The sequence below is a fragment of the Aspergillus alliaceus genome (assembly GCF_009176365.1).
Source record: "Aspergillus alliaceus strain CBS 536.65 unplaced genomic scaffold BDW43scaffold_61, whole genome shotgun sequence".
Lineage (NCBI taxonomy): Eukaryota > Fungi > Ascomycota > Eurotiomycetes > Eurotiales > Aspergillaceae > Aspergillus > Aspergillus alliaceus.
Window position 1 is genome coordinate 1 of NW_022474744.1, and position 20,252 is coordinate 20,252.

Below are 20,252 nucleotides of genomic sequence, written 5' to 3' on the forward strand. Positions count from 1 at the left end.
CTAACTTAGTTAGATTTAATTTACAAGATAGCTGATGCAGGATACATCAAATCTAAGGAATACTACATTGATAAAATATCGTTTATCTTATAAAAGCCTAAGAATGTTAAAAGATATTTAATCTTACCAGATATAGTTAGCAACTTACTTTATATGGTTAGTCATTATTCTTGGCGGGTTTTCATGGTTTTTTTGGGCTAAAATTTTTTATTTTGAATGACCCTTGGGTGGTTTTCAGATTTCTGACCCGGACCGTAACCCACCCGGGTCGGGTTGTACTATACTCGAAACCCGGCCCAACCCGCGGGCCTAACAAGTCTACTCGTTCCTTTCTGCCTGCCTTGCTGTACCGCGCCTTTCACCGCTTTGTATGTAGAACTTAGCAGCATCCTGCTCCTGCAGCTTAAGGAAATCAATCGTTCTACACCATAATCAGAAGCACCCAACAACAGAACTATCTATAGTGATTAGATATATTCCCAGACCTATCTCTATAAGAGTCACCACAGGAGTAGCTAATAAAGAATATATAAGAATACTTATTTATATACTTAGTTTAGTTCTTTATAATTAATTAATATTGTTACTTAGGATATACCTTTAGTATTAAGTTAGTAATCAACTTATTTATACTTCCTTAACTACTGAGTATATATGCTTAGTAGGCCTGGCCTTTTGGACTTGAAGCTATTCACAGAATAGTATCGCATATTATCAGACCTTGGATTAGGTCATACCATCAGATCCTGGATAGCATCATACTCAGAACTACCGTCGTTCACAGCCACGGAATCCCCTCAGATTCATCGTTCAGGGTTACTCTCCACGCTACGCAAGGCAGCTAACACTCACAGAGCTCTCGCCCGAATACCTAGGCGTAACATGGGATTCCTATTCTCTCCCCACAATTGGGATGGGATGGGAAACGGGATGCTAAGATCGGGGTAGGACGGGTCACGGGACATCCCATTTCCGTCCCATCCCGTCCGGACGGTCAGCCTAGGCTGTTGTAGCGTTGTCAAAGATGTAGAGATTTTGGATACTGGCAGCTTCTTGCAGACCGCGTACAGTATTAAGAGAACAATGATACAGACACTTGAAATTATATAATGGCTGATCAATATAATGATATTGATGCTATCTTATCTAGAATCTCAAGCGTGAGAGGAAAGGAGGAAGTGTTGTGGGGGACACGAGACCTGTGACGTGAAATAGCAAGCTATGTACAAACAGCACAAACACCAGTGAATTTGTCACAATGTAGAGAAAGCTATATATTTTATTATTATTTAAATAAAGCATATCCATAATTAACATTACTAATTTATTAAGTCTAATATTAATTGTCTCAGTATGCCTGCAGGCACCTACCTGCCTGAATCTTGAACATGCTTATATATGTGAGTGCAGTACAAAGCCTTAAGTGTTGTATCCTAGCCTTTTGCTGATAACGCAGCGGTTAGGCTTCTGAATGCACCCAGAGGTCACACCATGACAACTACTGGAAGGTTGTAAAGAACTTGTTAAGGATTTTAACTGGAAAAATTAATTATCTTACTATTTTACTTCTTTTCTATCATATCCTGTCCTTATTTAATGATTACTTACTGTACAACCCCTGTATCAACAAGGACATTGACCTTTTTTATACCCCTTATATTATTGCAATTCTCCCTCCCAAGTTTCTGTTTACCCTGTTGTACCGCTTTCTTCACCGCTTTGTAAGTAACATCCCGCTCCTGGGACTTGGAAAAATCCATCTTTCTACTACATAACCAAATCATCATGACACCCTTACACAACGCGAACCACGGAATTTTCAAGTGTAGAGGCCAGTCATTATAATCTAGAATTACTAGAAGTAGAAAATTTGGATACCAGGCGGGGAACAGATATGTTTTGTAGTCAGTCATGCAACTCTTGTTTCTCTACCACACAGCCATTGATCCTATAGTTCCTACTGTTAGCCCAAGTCATGTAAGGGTATTGTTGGCTGTGGCTGCTATTTGTCTATCTCGACATGTCATTTAGGCCTTCCTCCATTCTCCATTAGGTAGGCCGCTAGAGACACGTGTGCTGGAGTGACATCAAGCTGCCTCAGGCCCCCCAGGCCACATAGTAGCTCACGTGCTGTGAGTCATGCGTCCAGGGTCTGACTCAAACTTATGAGCCATGGTCTTTCATCACCCATGGATACCGAAGTCAGCATCACTACCTAAGCAATCAAGTTTTGCTGCTAGGTGATTGCTCGTTGTCACAAGACAAATCATGCTTAAGGCAAGGCATTCCATATCACATCATAGTGGCATGTCATCGCTCAGGATCAGGATCAGATAATATAAACGTGACATGGCCTACATATAGCATAAGCTGACTGGAAATTCCAACATTGGCAGACTCTGCCCCAAAATATCAAATGGGAACTTGCCAGCGTATCAATATGGCTGTACGTATTACCAAGATATAGTACATATATATACTATACAGACCCCATAAAAATCTATGCTGAATAAGTATGGTGCACGTGCCCATTAGATACCATTTTACGGAGTGGTACATACAGTAGGACGTTCGATTATCCATAACAGAGTGGGTAAGGTAAGCGGTCGCTGCTTAGTTTTAGGTACTGTACACTTTATTACAAACCTGTACATACTGGTCAGGTCTGCGTACTCCACCTGGTTACTTACAGTACCATGAGAGATTGCCATTGTTATGTCAGGTCTGACCGTCAGGCAACCTCAAGTTGTGGGGCTGAAGATCGCCCATGATTCATCCACTACTAGGCTGTATGATGTTACAAGTGATCTGACTCTTATCCACTCTTTCAGCCTAACCTACTGAGAGGAAAATACCAATTCAGAGCTGCTATTGGTGGGTATTGCCAAAAATGCCCCTCGATGGATGTCACACCGAGGGTGTGTACCCACACCCACTTTGCCCCCCTCCCATTATACTAATAGCACAATAGATCTATCCCCGCTCTATTGTGGCAGTTGTCGTCATATAGCGGTGGACAACCGAAACACTGAATTCCCGCAGTTATCAGAAAACAGTACTACCGCACCGTTTTCACTCCAGTCAAGTGCAGTATTTGAACTCCCGCTAGGTTTTGGTAATATATATCCCTCCATGGCCATCGCACCTTCCAATGCTTTCTGGTGGCTCTGCAATTGGTAGAGGGAATTGTGATCTTGTGATTAGGTAGATGTTTCTACTGCCACGCGCCAACCCCGCATGTCTTATGAACATCATGGGTACTGCGCCTGAAGCATCAGCCCCAGTAATTGGCGCATTGACTCATAATAGTTCGATCCCTTTTCAGTTTTGCGTCCGCCTCTCCCAGGGGCCTTAGTGTATTTATTATTGCCTCTCAACTCTGAACTGTTTCCAAATAGGAATAGACTTGCCCTGTTATCTGTCCTTGAGTTGCTTAAATAGAACACGACCTCCCCCCACCCTTCTTTCCAATAGAGGCCTGATATCAGTAGGAGAGATCGCCTATATATTTCTATCAATCAACCACACGCCCCGGCCATAGTGAGCCTTATCGCCGAAGGGGGCCTACATATGTCATCCGCCTATTGCCACCCATAGGACAAAGAGGCGGCCCTGACAAATCACTTTCACGTGTGCTTTGCCAGCATAGCCCAATCCCTTTTCCACTGACTTCCATAAACACATCCCACCGGGTGTTCCGTCATATATTACCCTTCTCAGGCACTATATTTCTAGCAGAACACAAGTGATATTCCCCCAGAGTCCATCCCCTCCCACTCCTTTCTACCACCCTTTGTCCTGTTGTCTGTGTTCGCGTCCGGCGTTCAATCCATTGGGATGACCTCATTTACTGTCGCCTCTCCCCTGGGCCGAAGCGACAAGACCAACATGAATCGTTTACCATCCGTTTCCAGCCTCATGTCGCCCCCAGAGTCCAAACCCTTCGATAGTTTTAACGCTCCATTTTCACCCCATCAAATGTCACAGGATTCCTCATTCAGCCATGATATGAGACTTCCGCCTATCTCAGTCGATCGGAAGCGAACACAATCAGAGATGGACTTGCCGTCGCCACCTGTCACCCCTTACTCAGGCAACAAAAAAAGGAAGTCCAATACATCAGAACAGATCGAGAGAGATACAGTGGTTGGCTCTTCAAGAGACCCCGTCCTCTTTCCTCGCCACGACTCTCTTACTGAGGTCGCCACTGATGAGCCATTATTCGGGCCTATACTCCCGCCCGCGACGGAAGCCTTGGTTGAGCAACACATTAATTCCCACATGGCAAGGTTTGAAAATAAATTAAATAAACCGACACGCGATGAGTACCTTCTAGCCCTTTCGTGTGTGCCAATCGTCTCAGCTCAATATAATCGCAACCCAGGAGCATGGGCTAAAGAGGAGCGTGAAACGCTCGAGCGCCAACTGGTTATGATGAATCGTTGTCGTCCTCATACGTTGGAAGTGAAGTTAAAGAAAATCGCACCAGCGCCGACCAAGAGGACAGTTCCTGCTCAAACCCGTGCGCAGCGGACTCCCAGGGTCAAGCGTACACCAAGATCCACACCAAAGCAGAAAGTTTTGGATTCCTTTGACTTAACTCCCCAATCGAGTAACAAGCAACCCCGAGCTATAGGCACAAATCGGGATGACACAGATTATAAATCCATCAAGGATTATTCCCCACCATTAGAGACCCTCGGCAGCAATGCAAAAGCATTAAAAGCAGATTGGAAAGGACAAATGCTAGATCTTGGCAATGATCCGGATCGACACTTACTGAATGCCGCTGAGCTCAACCTTGCAGCCACATTAAGACTATCATGTGCAACGTACTTATGCAGCAAGCGTCGCATCTTCGAGGCTCGTGTTAAAGCTCTGAATGTCGGCAAGGAGTTCCGGAAGACAGACGCTCAACAAGCTTGCAAGATCGATGTTAACAAAGCAAGCAAGCTTTGGACAGCGTATGATCGGGTTGGCTGGTTCAGGCCAGAGCATTTCGAACAGTTCTTTACATGATATCGAAAGATATATCAAATCAAGACTGCCATGAAAAAACTGCTGCACCCATCATTTGAACTTTCGTCAGTTAATTAGCGAATTCGATCCCAGATTCATGCATTTTATTTGAAGCTTCTTGCCTTATGTCACTGGACATGGCTGGCCTGCGTCCAACAGTGACTTCTGCACTTCTAATTCATCTTCTTGTCGCAATTCATCATGTCTTCTAGTGTTGTAGTTGGAGTATGCTCGCATTTCTTCTTATGCATAGCTGTGGTTGATGTTCTCTTATTACTTCTTGCTTCGCAGACACAAGGAATGGTTACGAATCATATACTGCCCGTGTCACCACAATCCTCTCTTCTTTATCCCCTTCTTACTATCTTAACCGGGACCTGTCGTGTTCAAGGATCGGGTACGATTAGTATTATCTCGAATGGTAGTATCGGTTTGCTTGCTGTTAGTACTAGATGATCAACCAAATTCAAACTGAGCATAGAGCCTTAGTATTTTCTGTATTATTGGGTAGATGACTGACCTTTCCGTAACAATTCCTTATTGGGCGTTTTCCATCTATTGTAAGGTAAATTATACATTTGCAGAAAAGGGGGAAACCGAAAAGGAGGACGCGAAGGACGACAGGTTTTAGTGTACGCTTTGTGATTCGGGACTTAAAAGTGAGCTTTGCCTTGCCTTGCTAACAGAGTAATTCGGCTTAGCAAGTCAATGTTTAACTCATCATGTATATATGACCCTTCTTGGGCCTTTGGCCGTGAGATAAAGTAATCCGAGCCAATATTTATGAATGTACTTGGCAGCTTAAAGATAATACGCGCTATACACGTGACGCTTTTAGATGTAGAGGAGGGCTCTGAAAGTAATGGTTGCGAAAAGGAGCGGTAGGTGGGATGCGAAGCCGGCCAACTACGCAATAAATCCCCATTACTTGCGACCCGCGCCACAGTTAACTCCGACTTTCATGTCTCGTGCATATATTCCTTCCTCTTTTATATTTCGCCCTGGCAATTGATTCCACATAGTGAGGCTTCAGTCTTTTTTTATATGATACTGGAAACCGCGAGGAAATCTTTGGATGATTATGTCTCAAACCGAGGCCGCTCGTACAGACTCCTTGGGTGAACAAGAACCCAGGGGCGATGTAGAAAGCGATAAGAAACAAAAGAACAAGAGGCCAGCAAGTATGGAATTTGCAAACCTCCAACATCATATGTCTAGACCAATACTAATGCTAAACCTAGATACCGCTTTTCGACAGCAGCGCTTGAAAGCCTGGCAGTAAGCTTTTGGCCTGATTAGTTGCATAGCACTCCTGTCGCGTTTTGCTGACACTGCACAGGCCTATCTTAACACCGAGGAGTGTGCTGCCTCTATTTTTCGTTGTCGGTGTCATCTTTGCACCCATCGGTGGCCTTCTCTTATGGGCAAGCTCGGAAGTAAGCTTCGACATCCCCTCATAACGCGCTTACTGCTAATGGAGAAATGGCACATCGTTAAAGGTACAAGAAATCGTGATAGATTATTCGGAGTGTGCCGAAAAAGCACCCTCGACACCTGTTCCGATTTCAGACAAAGTCCACTCATCCTTCAAGTCATCGAGCCAACAGTCTCCCCCTACTTGGATGAAATACCAAGACAAGCAGAACGAGACTATTTGTCGCTTAAGTTTCGAGATTCCCGACAGCATCGGCCCTCCTGTGTTTATGTATTATCGTCTGACCAATTTTTACCAAAACCATCGCCGATACGTCAAGTCGCTAGATATGGACCAACTAAAAGGGAAGGCAGTCGACAATAAAACAATTGATGGCGGCTCATGTGACCCCCTTAAGCTTGATGCCAGTGGCAAGGCATACTATCCATGTGGACTTATCGCCAACTCTATGTTCAACGATACAATCAAAAGTCCCGAGCTACTAAACGACGGAAATCAAGATGACCCTGTCGTGTACTTCATGACTAATAAGGGCATCGCATGGGATAGTGATAAGGAACTTATTAAAACCACACAGTACAAGCCAGGGCAGGTCGTTCCCCCACCAAATTGGCAATCCCGCTATCCGCATAATTACACCGAGGAGATACCTGATCTTCATGAAGACGAGGAATTCATGGTTTGGATGAGGACGGCTGCATTACCCAACTTTAGCAAGCTGTCCCGGAGGAATGATACCACAGCAATGGCACCAGGCACCTATCAACTGGAGATTGCGCAACGTAAGGTTGATAATTATACACCTTTAGTCCTGTGCTGACTATTGCAAAGACTTCCCCGTTACGGAGTATGGGGGAACAAAGTCAATCCTGATATCTTCCCGGACCGTTATCGGCGGGCAGAACCCTTTCATGGGTATCGCATACGTCGTCGTGGGTGGTCTCTGCGTCCTGCTAGGGGCACTTTTCACTATTGCTCATCTAGTGCGACCCCGGTACGTTGCTTCTCCTGGTGTGGTCCCGATTTACCCCCGACATGTTAACAATTCCCATAGAAAGCTGGGTGATCACACATATTTGACTTGGAATAACGAGCAGGAAAGCAGCGCCATGGCAACTGGGAGGGACAATAGGTTTGGGCCGAATGCCAATTAAACGATACGTCTCTCTCTCTCTCTCTCTCTCTCTCTCTCTCTCTCTCTCTCTCTCTCTCTCTCTCTCTCTCTGTCCCTCGTCCCTTCTTCCCCTCCCCCTCTTCCTACCTTACGTCACTGTATATCGTTGGAAGTTTTTCACATTTTGCCAATTTGCATGGCCCCACAGAAGCACCTATGGTTCCTGTTTCAGCCATGCTTTCTACTCCGGGGCGTCTGTGGATGGAGTTTCTGTATTGTCTGTGTTAGTTCTAAGCGACCCTCTTATTACTCTGTCGTGTTCTTATTTTCATTGGGCTTAGAGCAAGGGGTCAGCTACCCGTTTCCAGGCCAAGTCGCTATTGTGGATTTCCCAGATAGGGGTGTTTATACCCCTTGTTGACATTCACGTTGCGTCGTAACATTCCTGGGCCTACCAACTCTTGTTCTTGCTGCTGCTACTGACTCGCAACATTCCCACAAACTGGTTGACATTACCAGGTTATATTTAACTAGTGAGCAATATCGAGCTTTTTTCTTTCTTGCCTTTTTTTCTTGGAATTGGAAACAACATGTCGCGTTTCCCTATCCAACGTATTCTTTTCGTGCTTTCCATAGTCACTTCACAAATACAAAGCTTCGCTCTCGTTTCGCACACTCGCGGCTTTTGTGCGACGTCCCCCCCGACCGAGTACCTGAAGGCAGAGTACAGAAGATTAAGCGCACTGGATTCGCAAAGTTGCAATTCTACTGCTTCCGAAAGTCGGGCGGCGATTACCCCGATTGAGATAGATACATGGTTTCATATAATTAGCGATGAAGCACATACCGAATCAGTGTCAGATGCTATGATTATCTCTCAGGTTGGTGGCACATTATACATGTCTTGACCCCATTTTCGTTTGTGGACGCCAAAATGGCCCAGGGTTCAACAAGAGATAATAACAACAATGACTGTCTGACTTCCTGTGAAGCTTTCCTATTTACAGGACGCATACTGGAATGCTACGATATCATATCGCCTACGGGGCGTGACCCGTTCAATAAATAATACATGGGCTCGCAATGAAGACGAAATGGCAATGAAAGCTGCCCTCCGCAGAGGGAACTATCGTACGCTCAACATTTACTTTCACACCGATCTGCGAGCGTCCTCGGGTGCGGGTGCAAGGGCTACTGCTAACATCACCAACCGAGAAGCGGGCGCCTTGGGTCAACCGTCTTCCAGCATGCTTGGCTTTTGCACATTGCCTGACCCAAGCATAAATGCTAGCAGCTCACCAACTAGTTACATCAAGGATGGTTGTAATGTACTTGCTAAAACCATGCCGGGTGGTTCTCTCGCACACTACAACAGGGGCGGTACCGCGATCCATGAGATTGGCCACTGGAATGGTTTGTTACATACTTTCGAAGGAGAATCATGCTCACCCAATAACGAGGGTGATTTTATCGCAGACACACCACAGCAATCTACGCCCACAGAAGGGTGCCCTGTTCTGAAGGACTCGTGCCCGGACCTCCCGGGGGTTGATGCAATTCATAATTTTATGGACTATTCGTCTGATGAGTGTTATGAGTCTTTTACCCCTGGTCAAATCAAGAGAATGCGAAGTATGTGGTTTGCCATGAGAGAAGGGAAGTAAGGCTTTAAGGATATGTTTGACGCAATGTACGGTGGGTTTTCAACTCGCGCCTTTTTTCTCATACTGGCCCTATCTCTGTCACGAATCGTGCATTGCCAATACGTTCAAGATCTAATAAGAATATATACATACATCAATACAATGCGCTATCTCTAGAAGACGATTTCGCCCATGGCAAGCTAGCTACGTGACCGCATAGCTGCTAGGCCTTTGATCTGCTGGAAACTATAGAGCTTTGTGCTCCTTATGAGCTTGCCTGTACTCTGTATAGATGATCTCATCTTTCTCCTGATTGATTTTCAACTAATAACCAGTCCCCCCCACCTGCTTACCTGAACTGGTCTAACCCCCCAAGATCTTATAACAAAGTGCCCCTGTCTTACGTCTGTTGGGTGAGAATACACGGCTAAACAACTACTGAACAGTATCCAGAAGAATGTGCTAATTTAAGAGAAGCCTCAACCCCCCAAGGTTCGACCCTTGCAAGTAGGGGCCTATATGTCGACTGCATACATAACGTAGCCGTAGTGCAGGTCATGGTAGGGTACTGTAGAGCTAACTCTATTATATTTCTCTCTTTCGTTCCATAACATGTGTCTGCAAATGGTGAATGAATTTCTTAGAAGTTAAGAGCAGTGGGAAATGACATTGGTTGACAATTAATTCACTTGAATTCCGTCTAACAGTCGGGAGCGCCAGTAACATGCCATGTTACTGACCACCATATCGATTTACGAAGTACGGTGTATCTATGCCTTCTGGATGCCAATTTTCGTTCTCCATAAACATACTACAAGCTCTGTCGACGCGAAGAAAGTAAAGAAGACCTGTTTCCAACGGAAACGTACATTAAAGTCTGAGACCTGATAACCCTCCCCGTTGTAGTAGCAAACCCTTCGAGAATGATGAACACATGGACAGTATTCAACAAACGCAACGAGATAGGTACAGTAACTAACGTTTTCGCTTCTTACCACGTTCTTCATCATCGACACTACCTTCCCTATCTTTCTTTTTGGCCTTCCTCTCTAATTCGTCCCAATCTTCGCCACTCTCCTCATCTGCGCTGAAATCCTCACTTGCCTCAGCACTGGCATCATCATCAAATTCGCTGTCATCTTCAGAGCTTTCATCCGCTGCGGCAAGTTCGGACTCCGACAGCTCGAATGCAGATTCTTCCTCCTCGGATCCACCGTCCTCGGAATCAGACTCTGCCGCAAGGAACGACCATCCACCATCAGCAAAGAAGCCGTATGGATCACTCACGACAGTCTTCATGATCGTGGTCCAGTTAAGATTCAGCGGTCCTTCTGTGAATGCAATGTCAACAGAATCGAGCCAGTCCTTCACCCCTTCGAGGGATTCGACAGGGATTGTGTTAACATGGACAGGAGGCCTGTGGAAATCTTTGAAGACAAATACTAGGTCAAAATTCTTAAGCCCGAACTATAGGTATGTTAGTAACAGCGAAGCTGGACTATGCTAAAGCCTGCACATACCTGCACCCTCTCTAAATGAGCGATTTCGATCTCGTTCAGAGTTATCACAAGAAAAGGGGGCTCTGTCAACTGAACCAGGGCATCCGTAGTTGGCTGAATCAAGACGTTGGAGCGGTTCGGCACACCAGTAAAACCAATCTCCCTGAACGGGATGTCAACGTCTACTCCTTCATCCTTACCCGCATCTGCTATTTTCTCAGCAAAGGCTTTGAATTCCCGGTCCAAGGCTGCCCTCCGTCGCCTCTCTTCTTGTTCTGCCTCGAACTCTTCTTCGTCACCATAACGATGTTTGCGCCTACGATTGCCAGTCTCATCGAATTGCATCTCAGTAGCCTCGCGGTAAAACTGCACATCCCTGGTCTTCCGCTTGCCAATCATGATGGGTGTTTTCAGATGGACGTGTATCAGCACGATCAATTCATGGGCACAGGGCTGGAAAAATAGGTGTTTCACATTGCTGAAAAGAACATCGACATGCTCGTTTCGGAAAGGTGACATATAACGAAGACCATTTTGGTGGATTTCGACTTCACCTGGGACTCGTTTACCGTCTAATGGAGGTCGAAGATAAACGTCAGGCAATTTCACAGGGCGACGATCTGGTAGTTTGTTAGCCCATATAAGCAACCGGTCAAAGCTATTGGCACGGACTTCTAATTTCAATAAGCTTATCTTGCTCCACTACATCTTCCATCTCCTTCTTCTCCTGTTCTCGCCTCAGGGCATTCTTCCTAAGCTCAGTAATATCTTGAGCGACCTGCGCAAGACGTTCGTTGTCTTTAGACCTGAGCGTTAAATTGCGCAAAAAGTGAGCTGACAAGTCTTCAAATGGTTGATCATCCTTCCTGCCAACACCCTGGCCTGGAGAAAGGAAGTTGATTCGAAGATAAGCGTATTCTCCTTCATCACTTTTGCTGGCATTCTTGATTGTATTGATATGAAAAGGCACTGGTCGGCCCATTATTGGGACAATAATAGTTGATGCTTTGTGGTCCACATAAATAGTGAGATCCTTCACCTTAGCAGGCAGCTGGTTATCCCTTTTGTAGGATTCAAATCGTTTAAACTTTTTCTGTGTGATTCCATTGTCGTCCCCGGTAGTTCCGGCGAATCGATCGAGGCCCTCCTTTGTCTTCTTCGTGGCCAGCTCCTTCTGATGTTCGCGACGTCGTGCCTCTGCACCTTCGTTAACTTGAGTTGGTCGCTCAGCGCGAAGTTTGGTGCGGGTAACATTCCTGCTAGCCATCGCGCCGGTTTTAACCTCCTTTTTTTCCTTGGCAGGTTTCTGAGGTTCCTCTTCGTCACCGAAGTAGAACGAGACAGAGTCCATATCAATACCTGCATCCTTGGTGAATATGTGTGGGCCATTTTCACCAACACGTACAGTGTCTGTAATAACCATAGAGTATACAGCCCTGTTTTTGTCTTTTGACTCAGGCTCTTCGACATCCGTCAGTCCCACTGTGATAGAAAGAGTCATGCCACTCTTCAGAATTTTATTCGTCTTGCCATTGAGAACCATGTTAGAGTCTCGGAGCTCGATTCCAATGCCAGCGCCAATGCTTTTCACAAAGTGGGCCTCTAACTCAGGCTTCCTGGCTCGAACCAGACCGATTGCTTTGTTATACAGATCTTTGGCTATCGTCCCATCACGAACATCTTTCATAACTGTTTCGTGGAGGTTCAATAGGAAAGCATAATTGGTCTCCTGAGACTTGCTGGGGTCTACTAAGTAGGTGCGTGCTATAATCGAACTGTACGTCTTGTAACGGATCCCAAACCCAGCAATGATAATCCCTGCCTGAAGGTTACTGTTATCAGACGTAGCTGTAAGTCGAAGATCGTATTTCCCTCCACTTTGAATAACAGGACCATATGCCCAATCAATTTGTTGGGGATCAAATTCGGCTGGCAGCTTGGCAAGTTTGCTGAAAAACTTGGAGTCGTCAATTTTCGCATCAATCCTCATTGAGAGCGCCTTGTGAGTCATTTGCTTCTCTTCGTCAAGTAGACGAGACATCTCATCAACGAAGTAATCTGACATTAAGCCACTGCATGCTCTTGATGCGTTCCGTATAGACACCTTAAAGACTTAGACATCCGTCTGATAAGCACAGAGTTGGGAGGCTCTTACCAGCTCATCTGTATCCTTCACTGAAAAGGCTGCGGAAGAAAGAGCGGGCGAAATATCAACCTCTTCTATCTCCTGCGTTATATTTGCAAACGCACGCTTCCAATCTTCTGCGAAGGGGCCAGCAGCTGTGTCTTTTGGAAGCACACCGACTTTATTCTGTTGTATCATTTTATTAGCATGCACTTTGTATATTCAAGCCCTTTGTGGCGGTAACGGCACTCACACCGGCATTTTTTATGACTTCCAAGCATTTCTCGAACGACTTGCTTTTCTCTTCTGGATCCTTGGACGTGACCAGTATTTCCACCGGAATCTTACCAACTTTCAGCGGTTCAAGGTGCTTAGCTATGTTTTGGAAGTTGAAGTCAGTACTGAGATACATAGAATCTTCATAGAAAAATTCCTCACCTTTTTTCGCAGTAGTTACAACATACATCATATCTGTTGTAAAAACCATAAGTGTAGCTGGAAATTCGTAGCCAAGAAGCCAAAACTGAAATTGATGATCAGCAAGTTAGTACCTTTGCACATCATAGATGGATGAAACGATAAGACATACATGAATCGCGTTATTTTTCTGGAAGCTATTTGCTTCATCTGTTTTCCCCATTAGGATCACGATTGATCCTACGCCGCCAAAAACAGCGTTCCCAGATCGTTTGTCTGCTTTCCATGCTGTATAGAAGCTCGAAAGTCGGTTAAAAAAGGCGGTTTTATCGATCACAATTTCGTCAGCCATGGTTAGTACGGCCTCTGTCGAGAACTTGATACCACCCGGTTTTCAGTTAAGACGGAGTAGCGGAATACAAGTATAAGTAATGGAGAAAGGAGGAAATATGATTCCGAGCATGTATCATGCAACAACCCAAGTAGCCTGTAACGGCACGGCTACTTTAGGTTGATAAGAGGTTGAGGAAGCATACAACGTAAGTATTAAGGCTCGGGAACCTGAAGCGAACGCGGGTCAGCAAAGCGCGTTTTGGGCAAAGCCGTTAAATGTTTGCACTGTTTGATTTTCAATCATTGACCCTTGTACTCCATCCATATCTTACTGATTGATTGTTGGTGAAATCTGAAAATCTCATGGGGGCTGAGGTACGAGCACAGTTATAGTCTTCCTTTACACAACGTCAAATTATTCTTTAGCAGTTTTTAATTTATCTCCCATCGACGGTATTATCTATTTCTTTGACTGATTGTTTCTAGACTTATTATCGTTTTTGTTTCATTGCTTTTAGCGTACCGGTTCCTTCGTCACTTTCCTGATGGAGCATATCAAGTCTAACATTGCAAAATGGAATCAAAAAAATGCCTTACCCCTGATGATACATTAGACTACATCATTAGTGCGGACTCCGAAAGTTCCTCTCAGAGGAAACCACGAAACAATGCAGCCACCGGGGCTTCTGCTGCTGGCGTTCGAGCTCTTAGCGCGCAGTTGGTTGCATTCTACTTCAGAGCGCCCATAAAAGCTTTCTTCCGCACCAGAGTTGAGTATGGAACTGCGGCTTTCTTTCCCTCTTTTCTTTCTTATTGACGATATCTAATATTAACTTGAATTCTCTCCTTCAGTTATATGGTACTTGCATCCATCATGCTGTTCTCGTAACATTTCTCACCGACTAATATACTTTTCCCATGACAGGCATTTGCCAGAGCTGTCAATCCTCATTCAGCTGAAAGCCGATGGTCTTTGCGTACCACAACACCGGGGTTACTTGTTCATGCTGTTCGCACATATGGATGGCGTTTTATTCCAAACCAGATCATGCCTCCCCTTTTGGCAAATGCTGGGTGGGTTTACTCGACACCTTGGGGGTGTCTAAATGAAGCACGTTGAAGGGAAATTCTTGTATCGTATATTGACTTATGTGAATAGGGTTGGTGCTGTGTTGTATACATCATACCTCCAAGTCCTTGGAGGCTTGTATGAACCAGTGTCTCGTGGGGTGAAGCGTATTTACCCGCCTGCTAGTCCATTGTATACATTTACGGCTGGTTTTACAGCTGGAACCATCCAGTCAGTCGTGGCTGCGCCTTTGGATGCACTTCAGGTTCGTCTTCGTGCGAATGACATACTCGACGGCCAGTATCGGAGTATGTGGCATTACGGTCAATATAAACTCAAACAAATAGGCATTCGTGGTATCTTCGCTGGGTGGAGTCTGTCCTTTCTACGTGACGCTTTTGGGTATGGCGTCTTTTTCTCGTTCTTCGAGTATATCAAATCGCAGGCATACTATTCTTTTATTACGGGATACTACGGATCATTGGGCGTTCTGCACATGGACGAGTTACCGTCTACTCAGTCCAGTGATCGCGGTGTTCCGCTCATCAAGCCCCACTATACTCTGGAGCCATGCTTCTTGATGGTCGCAGGTGTTGCGGCATCCGTAGCGCAACAAGCAATACAGCACCCGCTGAGCCTCATACAAAACCTCCACGTTGCGCGGCTAGAATATCTTGATCGCCAGGCAAGTCTCCACCCTCCTAGGCGACAAATGCTACGCCTCTATTATCTCGCTTATCAGGAGACATATAAGCGATGCAAAAAGAAGGCCACGCGAGCTGGTGGCTGGCGCCGGTGGTTGTTTCGCGGATTTGTAAGAAACGCTATTCGCCAAGTGCCTAGCACTAGCACTGGTCTGGTGATCTTCGAATTGGTGCGTCGTAAATATGCCAATTTGGCAGATGCGGTGTATATTCGGAAGGATGGGTATGATATTATTCTATCATGAAGCTACCTCATCGCACATGATACTTTAGGATAGGGCATCACCCGAGGGGTTAGTAAGCGAATGGGGCAAATTAGCATTCTGGTTGGAAGATGACGCAGTTTAGATTGTGTTGTGATGTCAACTGAGTCCCGTCTAATGCTGCACGTGATGAAAGCATACTTGTACTAACATCTAATGTTTTTTCTTGATAATTAGAAGTGTACGTATAGGGCATATTACTCTTATGAGGTGCGACAGTCTATATTTTCGGCTACTCCTCTCACGAAATGGTTAAGTAAATAAGTATAACAAAAACTATTAGTGGATTCCTTGGCTGTGTTTACCCATGCCTTTTGCAGGTAGATGATCCCAAAGACTAATCATTTCGTTCTACCTTTAGTAGTAGTAACCTAATTAAAACAACTGTTAATGATCTACTCGTCATGATTATTAACAATCCCTAGAGCTTCAAAACTGCGTTGGCATCATGGACAGGTTCCATTGGCACACGAGGGTGTTTGTCCAGACTTAGTAAGCCAGTACTACTGAGCCCGGCCATGCAACCTGTATACAATATAAGATAGCGTTTAAATATCTCAAATACTAGAGCTAGTAGAGATCTAATATTTAGGATATAGACTAATATATATCTACAGATATATATATATGATAAAGAGAACTATATAATCAGTAAACTACTAGGTAATATAAATTACCTTGTATTTTTGTAATTTATTTATAATGGCATTTAGAACATCAAAAAATATATATTAAAAATCTTATATATAGATGTGATATTTACATACTTTATATCTATATATGTTTTAAAATTATATTCGTACTACCTCTGATTGTTGAGATATTTGGATTATTAAAAGCACTGTTTTATATGGAAATGGAATACTGAGGTGGCCCGCTGGGTTGCATGGCCCGGTCGTTTACCGATTACGTTAGTGGTAGCTATGTAGTAAGTTGATTTAGTCTCCCGATACCGAGTGTTTGTACTGACATTTCCTATTGACTTGAATTTGATGTTAAATCTACTTGGAGAGAAGGTTGGTCCTGCTAGGTAGGCTAGTAGCTTAAAAACCAATTCAATCGAATGTGATGCATTAGGCACTATACCCAGTGGGTACTAGGCGGCCCATTTTTAATTGATCCACCCTCCCGCTGGTTGCGGAGGTTCTCCCCCCCCAAAAGTACTCTATACCCTTGGTACTACTAGTAGTGCATCTCCCTTCCCCGGTCACAGTAGCAAAGAGTACTCAAAAAAAAGTCATCAATACTACTGTGCTCCTGGCTACAGTTGCTCGCTTTGCTATCTCGAGGTATAGCAGATCACTGTTTCCCTCTCACTCTCTCACTTTTACGGCTTTTATGTTGTGTGGAGCATCCTTCTACTATCCTAAGAGCCCATTACGTTCATTTGGTCAGCCGTACGTATAGTTACTTGATTTTAGTTTCATCACCTGCTAACGTAGATTTGCCCTATGTGTGCCTAGCCTATTGACAGCCTTATTTGGTATTCTTCCTTACTTCCACCTGACCGTCGCTCCGTCTCCTTTTTTTTCTCTTTTTTTTCTCCCTCACTTACTTCCCCCCTTTTCTCCGGCTAAATCGCCTCAATCTTCGTCATCCTGCATCGTCGGTCAAACTGCTTGTCTCGTGAGCGGAATCCGAAGTGCCATCACCGCTTTCTATTCTCGTTGATCAACTAGTTTCCCAGCACCCTGTTTTACCGTGCTTCTCTTCTGATCTACCCCTTTCAGACGGGGAACATCGGGACAGGCCTGTTAGTTCTTATGCTCCTTGATGAGATTTTCTTAATCCGTCTCTGCGGATGAACACGGGGGTTCTCTGTCCGTATCACTTATTGATCCCCCCATCAAGCGTTCTACCGACTCACCTTTCACCGTAAGAAGGGCTGGTGTCTCAGCCCATCACAACCGTCAACATTACTTCGACATCTTCACCACGAACTTCCTCAAGTATACCCTTACGGTCTCTACAGTACTGGTCTCAGCCAGCCTCTGTACAGTCTGTCAGGACATTCGAATCTGCTAGTGAGAAGGGTAGCCGGCGTTCTTTATCTGCACAATCTGCCGAGTCTGAAGATTCACTTTGGATAGACACTGGTGACTTAGCTGAACAGCTGGCTGATGAAGAAGATCCTCTCCGGATCCGCCTCAGAGAATCTCTGGACCGTGAGATATCTAGCCCTAGTCGACTGGGGTCGAGGGCCCGAGCAAAACACCCGAAACGAGTGCATTACCCAGACGAAAGCAACCTTATCACTGGGCAAGCCGAAGCCGAGAAAGTATCGATAGAGATACCCCGCCCTCCGCCTCGACGTATCTCACGGATCGAACGTCTTCTAGCTGTTATAATGTCTCCAAGCAACCGACAGACGGCACAGGTGCATGGCTTAGTTGGGAAGCCACTGCTGTGTGTAAATCCTGAATCCCTACTTCTCTATTAATCCCTGCATTGTTCCTGCTGACCCCGCAAAGGTACTTCACTAGTGTTTTTGTATCTTTAGGCGTCTTTCTCTTTGGTTATGATCAAGGTGTTATGTCTGGTATCATCACGTTCGTGTTCTCCCAGATACAGTATCCGACGGTTCCCAAATTAATAGCAATGCAGTGGTTGGTATTTCAAGGATTACTTTAACCAGCCATCGCGCGCTGCGATTGGCACGGTTGTGGCAATTCTCGAGGTTGGGGCCTTTATATCCTCATTACTTGTTGGACGTATTGGAGACTTGATAGGTCGCCGGCGGACTATTCTATATGGGTCAATAGTCTTCTTCATAGGTGGGGCATTGCAGTCATTCGCAAATGGATTGGCCATGATGATGGTCGGCCGTATCGTCGCTGGTTTAGGGGTTGGTGCATTGTCAACAATCGTACCTGTTTACCAGTCTGAAATATCGGTAACTATAAGCCCCAACCTTGACAGGATTTCTATTACTACTTGTCAGTTTTTGACCCCTGCTGACGTTTATTAACAGCCCCCTCACAATCGAGGAAAGCTGGCTTGTATTGAGTTCACCGGAAATATTTCCGGATACGCCGCCAGCGTCTGGGTTGATTACTTCTGTAGCTTCATTGACAGTAACTACTCATGGCGCTTACCGTTACTGTTCCAGTGTGTAATGGGAGCTCTCCTTGGACTAGGAAGTCTCATCATATGTGAATCACCGAGGTATGAGGGTACGCTTATAATGAAGATTTGTGCTAATATTCCACTCCACCAGATGGCTGTTAGACAATGATTATGACGAGGAGGGCATGGTAGTCATTGCTAATCTCTACGGACAAGGCGATTTACATAATGACAAGGCAAGGCAGGAGTACAGGGAAATCAAAATGGATGTCCTTCTTCAGCGGCAAGAAGGTGAGAGATCTTACACTGACATGTTCAAGCGATACCGCAAACGGGTCTTGATAGCCATGTCCGCTCAGGCGCTAGCCCAGCTAAATGGTATCAATGTAATCTCGTACTACGCTCCGCTTGTTTTTGAATCAGCAGGGTGGGCGGGCCGCGATGCTATTTTGATGACCGGTATCAATGCAATTTCGTACCTCGCATCCACAGTGCCTCCGTGGTACCTTGTTGACCGATGGGGAAGGCGACCAATCCTCCTTTCGGGAGCAGTGGCTATGATTATCTCTCTTTCGTTGATCTCGTACTTCATTTTCATCGATGTTGCAGCAACTCCCACGCTCACTGTAATTCTCGTTATGATCTATAATGCTGCATTTGGCGCATCTTGGGGACCTATCCCATGGCTATATCCGCCCGAGATCCTACCATTAAGCATTCGCGCAAAAGGTGCCAGTCTTAGCACCGCTACAAACTGGGCTTTCAATTGGCTCGTCGGAGAGGTCACACCTGTCCTTCAGGCCGTTATCAAATGGCGTCTCTACCTCGTACACGCCTTCTTTTGTGCGTGCAGCTTCGTCCTTGGTCAGTATTACCATCTCTGACATATTTTTCTATTCTGACATGTGATCGATTTAGTTTACTTCTTGTATCCGGAAACTAGTGGTGTCCGCCTTGAAGACATGGATACTCTGTTTGGGGACGCAACGACCGCCATGCCAACACCCGCTTCGCAAGGGGAGCGTGGCTCTCTCATGAGCGTTGGTTCTCCTGTGTCTGCGCTTGACATTCGGCGGCAATATGGCCAATTTGGACCAGATAATGCCATACCTGGCTTAGAAATTGATCCTCCAAGCATCAATCCTGGTGAGAACGCTAAAGTGATACGGCGTGGTTCTCAAGAAGGCAGTGGCGACCGCCGTGAGGGATTCGGTGGTTGGATCTCGAATATGGTCTCTCGTCATAAGGGATCATCAGGGCAAGGACTACAAGCTAATCAATATAGACGTCTTGGACAAGTCGACGCGGAAGAGTAGTGAGACAGCTGTTCGTCTTCAGATCACAACGTTCCTATATAAGACCTGTCCTTCATCATCCTACCTTCTTCCCCCTCGTCTACACACTCGCCTTTTCTCTGCCCCTTTCTTTCTTTTGAATTTGGTCTCTCAATATGCCACACTTTCACTTGTCTACTGGCCCTCTACTTCGTGTCTATATTCTTCTGTTCCATTTGATCGTCATATCACACCCTTTTTCCTACCACCGACACATCTACTTTTCTCGTT

General features: G+C 45.3%; 5 protein-coding genes across 5 annotated transcripts; 4 read left to right on the plus strand and 1 right to left on the minus strand.

Moving 5' to 3' along the window:
* The first annotated feature begins 3,301 nt into the window (after window positions 1–3,301).
* BDW43DRAFT_208944 (SWIRM domain-containing protein) lies at window positions 3,302–5,120 on the plus strand. The gene has a single exon (XM_032039234.1). It carries the CDS (start codon window positions 3,838–3,840, stop codon window positions 5,017–5,019), a length of 1,182 nt encoding a protein of 393 aa, XP_031895528.1. The 5' UTR covers window positions 3,302–3,837; the 3' UTR covers window positions 5,020–5,120.
* Window positions 5,121–6,100: 980 nt separating this feature from the next.
* Window positions 6,101–7,608, plus strand: BDW43DRAFT_303640 (CDC50/LEM3 family protein; the record flags this gene model as incomplete). The annotated part of the gene is made up of 6 exons (XM_032045454.1): window positions 6,101–6,200; window positions 6,261–6,297; window positions 6,359–6,455; window positions 6,519–7,236; window positions 7,286–7,448; window positions 7,509–7,608. The coding sequence occupies 6 exons, from the start codon at window positions 6,101–6,103 to the stop codon at window positions 7,606–7,608; spliced, it is 1,215 nt and encodes a 404-aa protein (XP_031895529.1).
* Window positions 7,609–7,912: 304 nt separating this feature from the next.
* Window positions 7,913–9,418, plus strand: BDW43DRAFT_208984 (zinc metalloprotease). Its single transcript, XM_032039235.1, has 2 exons — window positions 7,913–8,449; window positions 8,561–9,418. Exons 1-2 carry the CDS (start codon window positions 8,159–8,161, stop codon window positions 9,230–9,232), a joined length of 963 nt encoding a protein of 320 aa, XP_031895530.1. The 5' UTR covers window positions 7,913–8,158; the 3' UTR covers window positions 9,233–9,418.
* A 768-nt stretch (window positions 9,419–10,186) lies between these two features.
* spt16 (chromatin-remodeling protein SPT16) lies at window positions 10,187–13,604 on the minus strand (the record flags this gene model as incomplete). The annotated part of the gene is made up of 7 exons (XM_032048115.1): window positions 10,187–10,678; window positions 10,732–11,330; window positions 11,383–12,814; window positions 12,866–13,021; window positions 13,089–13,210; window positions 13,274–13,358; window positions 13,425–13,604. 7 exons carry the CDS (start codon window positions 13,602–13,604, stop codon window positions 10,187–10,189), a joined length of 3,066 nt encoding a protein of 1,021 aa, XP_031895531.1.
* A 555-nt stretch (window positions 13,605–14,159) lies between these two features.
* On the plus strand, window positions 14,160–20,003 carry BDW43DRAFT_315608 (uncharacterized protein; the record flags this gene model as incomplete). The annotated part of the gene is made up of 11 exons (XM_032048116.1): window positions 14,160–14,359; window positions 14,438–14,444; window positions 14,511–14,659; window positions 14,745–15,581; window positions 17,505–17,570; window positions 17,629–18,027; window positions 18,093–18,170; window positions 18,226–18,514; window positions 18,593–18,786; window positions 18,839–19,551; window positions 19,606–20,003. The coding sequence occupies 11 exons, from the start codon at window positions 14,160–14,162 to the stop codon at window positions 20,001–20,003; spliced, it is 3,330 nt and encodes a 1,109-aa protein (XP_031895532.1).
* Between the last annotated feature and the right edge of the window lie 249 nt (window positions 20,004–20,252).

Excerpts from the sequence above, each read along its gene's own strand:
- BDW43DRAFT_208944 (XM_032039234.1), top strand. The coding sequence starts at position 3,838 with ATGACCTCATTTACTGTCGCCTCTCCCCTGGGCCGAAGCGACAAGACC.
- BDW43DRAFT_208984 (XM_032039235.1), top strand. The coding sequence starts at position 8,159 with ATGTCGCGTTTCCCTATCCAACGTATTCTTTTCGTGCTTTCCATAGTC. Across the intron at positions 8,450-8,560 it reads ATGCTATGATTATCTCTCAG|CTTTCCTATTTACAGGACGC; the intron begins GTTGGTGGCACA and ends CTTCCTGTGAAG.